General features: G+C 38.5%; 1 protein-coding gene across 10 annotated transcripts; it reads left to right on the plus strand.

Annotated features, from left to right (window-relative positions):
* The first annotated feature begins 1,326 nt into the window (after window positions 1–1,326).
* On the plus strand, window positions 1,327–6,000 carry LOC112294183 (peroxisomal nicotinamide adenine dinucleotide carrier). Of its 10 annotated transcripts, none has more exons than XM_090243607.1 (12): window positions 1,328–1,645; window positions 2,165–2,398; window positions 2,847–2,981; window positions 3,082–3,156; window positions 3,296–3,426; window positions 3,685–3,739; window positions 3,957–4,109; window positions 4,287–4,355; window positions 4,622–4,729; window positions 4,897–4,965; window positions 5,087–5,141; window positions 5,326–6,000. In XM_090243607.1, exons 2-12 carry the CDS (start codon window positions 2,318–2,320, stop codon window positions 5,568–5,570), a joined length of 1,176 nt encoding a protein of 391 aa, XP_090099733.1. In that variant the 5' UTR covers window positions 1,328–1,645; window positions 2,165–2,317; the 3' UTR covers window positions 5,571–6,000. The 10 variants fall into 10 exon arrangements, with proteins under 10 accessions (XP_090099734.1, XP_090099733.1, XP_024400176.1 ...); XM_024544408.3 differs by having other exon boundaries at window positions 2,230–2,398; XM_024544409.3 differs by having other exon boundaries at window positions 2,237–2,398.

Genomic DNA, 6,000 nt, shown 5'->3' on the forward strand with positions numbered 1-6,000 from the left:
AAAATTACAAGTTATCAATTACCAATTTTTTTCTAATCTTAATTTGAATTGTAATATTTAACATTATAGTTTTAATATATAAACAAAAAAATGATGGATTATCTTATATGATTTTTTAAAATATTTTATTATTATATTTAATTATTATATATATATATATATTTGTAAAAATATTTATCAAAAAATTTATAGGATATTATAATTTGATACAAAAAAAATAAAATTTATTTTATGTAATTTTATTTTTAACATTAATAATTAGAAATTATCACAAAAAATCATAGTAAAAAAATTATCTTTGAAAATATAATATTTATTATTCATAAAAAGATTTTTTATTTTTTTATTTTTTAAGTAGCAAAATGAATTTTGAAATAGTTCAAAATTTAAATCTTTGTTTTTTGAATTAAATCACACACATACACTAACTAACTAACTAACTAACTAACTATATATATATATATATATATTTATATTGATGTAGTATAATTTTTTTATTGAATTAAAATTGTGATAAATTTTTCTTTCCAAAGGTTAATGAAGAATCAAAACATGTTTTAATATTAAATAAGTAAGTATTTTTCTTATAGTTTTAATAGTAATATGTTTTTCATATTACTAGTGAATTTAATTTTTTTTATATATGTACGTACATATACATATATATATATATATATATATATTTATATATAATAGAGTTAGTTCATGCGTTGATTTTGAAAGTAAAATAATGATGTGGATCTTAATAGTACTCCAATTCTAGTAGGATGATCATTAAAAGATATCATAAATGCTACAGATTGCTTTTGTGTGATGTTGATTAAATTTGTATGGAGCACCTTGCCTTCTGAAGGTATCACAATACTCTACAAAATAACATGCAAAATGTTGCAACGTTATAGTAAAATGATAATATTAAAAATCAATCTCTCACATGATAAGTTTGCTTGACAATGCATAGATTTCCATGTAATTGTATTTTACAATCAATAAACTTGTAGTAAATTTTGCTGTAGATATCTTGCTTAATGAGTAGAAATCTTGCTCGTGCAATGTTGCCAAAATTATTTACTAATTTAGAAATATTAAATATATATAACATTTCGAGCACTCCATTCCCTTGACTTGTGGCAGAGTCACCCTTTGGCCGCTAGAACCGACCGTGTTGTGCTCCTATCGCCACGACCTTATACCCGCTGAGCCCTTTACCCGCTCCTCACCCTACAGCCGTTGGGACCTATACCCCTCCTCGCCCAAAAACTGCTGGATCCTTTACCCGCGGAATTCTACACACTCTATTAACCCTGCAACCGCTCGATCCTATACCCGCTGGCACCGCGTTTGCAGCCCCGGCGCTCTATTTTGGACGGATCCACCGTCACCGACGTCGGCATGGCGATGCCCCTAATCCGACCACGAGCCCATCGCATGCACGCGACGCAGCCCTGGCACTGCACGCCACAATCGCACAAACAATCGGTGCATTTTGGCCATCTGGGTCCCTTGCACTACACAACAGCCCCACTTCACTGTCAATCGATCCTCCCCCCTCCCCCACCTTCTTTGCTGACGATCCGGAAGCATATTTCCGTGATTAATCCTGCTTGAGTTGGCTGCGCATCGGTTACCGATCTCAATTCATCAGGTGGGTTCACGTCCAAATTTCACTTGGATGTCTTTTGAAGTTGTTCATGGTTTTGGTCATGGAGTCGGTCGTTTTTTCTGAAGGTTGAATTCCCTCGTCGTTGGGATTCATGAGAGTGATTAGTCAGGGGATTGATTCAGCTCATGAGGGGGTCTTAAATTTGAGTGACTGATGTTTGGAGTGGATCGTTGCATTGTGTGGGTGTCTTGTGCGTACTAGGGTATGGCAGATTCTTCCACTGTTTCTATATTTTGAAGTTGATGTATGAGTTAGGTGCGGCATATTGAAAGGCTGCCGTTTGTTTTGGTAGAGTTGAATGATAATAGGTTTCTCAGAAATCTCCGTCAAGCTGAAATCGTCGTATACTCTTATTGTAAGGTTTAGATTTTCGTGACGTTTACGGTCATGTTTAGCCATAACGTTAACGCTGAACCAAGGTAGTCAAGTCCACCTCTTGAGTGTGAGCATGTCATGGTTGACCTTGATGTTTTTCATTGAGCCGATTGTTTATGTGATTAGCTGGTAGCAATTTTTGGGTAGTTGAAATGGCTGGTGTGGCGAAGATCTAATTGATTTTTGGAAAGGTACAAGTGCTTTTATCACCTTCGTCGAGGGTAATCAATCCCTGATATTTTAGGCTCTTGGAAGAGCTGGGAGGGTGTGATATAAAGAATGTCGGACGCCGTGGTAAACGGTTTGGCAGGAGCTGGGGGTGGCTTTGTTGCGCAAGTGTTAACTTACCCCCTTCAAGCGGTGAGTTGGCACGAATTCGTTTTATCATTGCCAAGGGAAGAACCGTACATGAATTTTGAAGTCGTATGTTGTAATGCAATCACGTTCAGTCGTTTGTCTCCCCAACACACACTCACACACACAAAAACTAAAAAAGAAGAAAAAGAAACAAAAGAAACAGTATGCAAGATAAAAGGAGAAGGAAAAGCGTGTGAAGCTATAAAAGCCTCATAAGATTTGCATATGTATTGAGAGAGAGAGAGAGAGAGAGAGAGAGAGAGAGAGAGAGAGAACAACAAAAGATTCAGAATGTATATATATATATATATAGATCAATGTTCATTCTCTGATTCTACAACCTCAGTTCTTGGCTCATTTCATAATTCTGATTTGTTAAGGATGTTGTATGGGCTTTTTAAAAATCTATGTTTGAAATTAGAACCTTTACCTATGGAGAATCTGTCTTCAGGTTAATACCAGACAGCAGGCAGAGCGGAAGGTAAAGATCAACGTTTCATTGCAAGATGTGGAAGCTGCTCTTCCAACTTCTAATGGATATCCAGCTCAAAAGGAGCAAAGGGGAACCATTCGAGAAATGTTCCAGGTGTGTCTCTGATGCTCACTGGGGTTTATTTGACACTATTCATGTGGTTCTTCATCGTCGTGTTCAATTTCTTCTAAATGCGTTGAGTATTGTGTGACAGGTCATTCAAGCGGAGGGGTGGGGAGGTCTATATAGGGGCCTCATGCCATCACTAGTAGGCACTGCTTTGTCACAGGTTTGATTTAATTTATCCTAGTTACCTTGGAGGAAGTTCTTTGTATTAGAGCTCTGATTAAGAGCTTCCGATGTACTCGTTATTGTTTGGGCACCTGCCGGGGGAGGTTTCCAATCGCAGTATGTTTTCGACACTGCAGGGCGTCTACTACTATTTTTATCAACTTCTGAAAAATGAAGCGGAGGCCCGATCTCGGAGATCATGGAAGATGGGTAATGCAGATACCTCAGTAGGGATGTTATCCTCCCTGATTATAGCAGCGATTGCTGGGTACGAAGTCATGCCACTGCCTTCCCTGCAAGATTTTCATTGAAATGATTTTCCCCCTGCTAGAGGCTACATCATTACGAGTTCCATTGCTGGTTGTATTTCAAAATGTAAGCTGCATTACTACAGTGCGTAAGCTTCAATGTTTTTCTAATGTTCATTTTATTATGGGAGTGCATCGGTTTATGTAGATTTGCTTCTGCTGAGGTAGCTAAGGACTTAAAATTTAGGTTATCAGTTTTTATAATCTCATGTATGCAGATGTGCAAATGTCTTGTTGACGAATCCTATTTGGGTGATAGTCACGCGTATGCAGGTAAAATCTCTCATTCCTATTCCATTCTCCATCTATATCCCCATTGGGATCTCATGGTGATTGCTACTATTGCTTTCCTGCTTGAATACGCAGCATTTAAATTGTGTTTCTGAGAGAGCATGGATCTCATCTGATATGAAATGCAATTCTTTTCAGTGGTCTTGAGTTAACATATCACTTTCTGCATCTTTGTTATTCTCTGACAAGTATTTACCAGACTCAAGCACAGGCTCATAAGGGGTCTGAGATTGTTGCAAATCACGTGAATACCACGTCTTCGAATTATATTGTGGTGCCCAGCATTGATTCGGAGACCACTTCGACTGCCACTTCATCTCCATCCACCAAAGGGCAAGGAACTGTTGATACAGTAATGCCTCTCTGCTATCCTCGTTTTGTTCAGGTTTTAGTATTCTCGTTCTGGTCATCAGAATGTGTCAATATATTGAGGTTTGTCTTGCAATCCGCTACAACCTTGTTCCCTTTAAGTATTAATTTTTTATTTTAAGAATATGGGGTTTAATTGTATTGCTCGTCACGATCGTAGGTCAAGGATTTATATAAGGAAGCCGGAGTGCGTGGATTCTGGAAAGGCGTTTTGCCTTCCCTAATTATGGTCAGTGTGTACATGTACACCATTCGGATGTTTTAGGACGAGGAATGTGCATCCGTTTGATTCGTTTTCGATTCCAAGCTTCTTAGATTTGAAAGTTCTGCATTGAAGACTGTGTGTTACAAAAATATTTCAAGATGTATTTTTTTGGAAATTTGGTGTCGCATGAGTAGAACAGCTGTACAAGGATGGCATGAAGATGGAGTTGTCGTTAGCTGGTATATTATACTTACTTTATCAGTGGGTATCTCAAATACGTGATGTAACAGGTTTGCAATCCAGCGATTCAACTTATGCTTTACGAAAGTATGCTAAGCAGACTGACCAGAAACAGGAGGGTAACTTCTAGGGGTACAAAGCACGTGTCAGCCACCGAGGTACTGCTGTCCATGTCCCATGTTCTTTAATGTCACAATTTCTTCTGTAAAGTTTTAGTCTTAGGTTGGCTGATTATTCTCTCCTATCGTTAATTCTGCTATGCTTGAATCATCTAGATGGTAAATAACACGATTGAACGAATTCGTTTCTGCTTTCTATGTTGCAGTACTTTTTGCTTGGAGCAGTAGCAAAACTTGGGGCTACAGTGGTGACGTATCCTTTGCTGGTTGTGAAGGTGAGTGCCGTTTTCTTTACATGGAAATGGAGGCAATGTTAATGAATCTCCGATTTGATTTAGGCATTTACCGAGGTTGCAAAGGTGAAACCTGATGATGAATGCTGAACGTGGTTGGCAGTCTCGGCTTCAAGCAAGGCAGGAGATAGCAGGAGACAAATCTTTGCAGTATACTGGTACAAGATTATCATGAATTTTACTCCTTTACAAATTACAGTTTGTGCTGAGCCTGTTTGTTTAAATCATGTCAAATCTTATTTCTTATTGGTGAAAATTATACTTTCATTCCACAGTAAAAGGGTCCAAGCATGCACATTAGCTCAGTCTTCTTTGGCTTTATTCAAACGAAATGTTTGTCAGGATTTCCTGAGGGTTGCTTTCCGATGTGTGCCATGGACTCAGGCACATGGGATGCTATTCTGAAGATGATACGGCACGAGGGAATCTCAGGCTTCTACAAGGGAATGAGCACCAAAATTGTGCAAAGTGTGGCCGCAGCAGCGATTCTCTTCATGATTAAGGAGGAGCTTGTCGGAGCGTCTCGTGCATTGGTGACGAAGGAGGTGAAAATACCAAAAGTTGCTAGGTTGAAAGATGCCTCATAACTACATCCCAGTTCTACCAATCTTCGTGCTTTTCGTGATTAGCACGTTTGATCACATGCGGATCAAACAACCAACCCAAACTTCCTCAGACACCATTTACTGTAGGGTGAACTTGATCGATAGTTCAGATTAGGCCAAATTGGGACACAATCACATCTCTTCTTGCAAGGTCATCAAAACCCATTTGAAGAGTCAGCTGTACAGAATCTGATCAAGTATCCATGCAGATCAGCAGTGCAAGTGAGCACATTACTCATGATATCACTAACTTAATACATTCTGGCATAGTGACAGCAATGTCCCCACAAACACCTCATTCATTGGGTTATATCCCAAGATTTCTCTCTCTACATATCATGTCATTGCAACGTGGACGTGCGTTACCGTGTCCTAGCTTTCAATGGCAAAAACTTTCGTCCTGTTGCATCGA

This window comes from Physcomitrium patens, chromosome 17 (assembly GCF_059467195.1).
Source record: "Physcomitrium patens ecotype Gransden chromosome 17, ASM5946719v1, whole genome shotgun sequence".
Classification (NCBI taxonomy): domain Eukaryota; kingdom Viridiplantae; phylum Streptophyta; class Bryopsida; order Funariales; family Funariaceae; genus Physcomitrium; species Physcomitrium patens.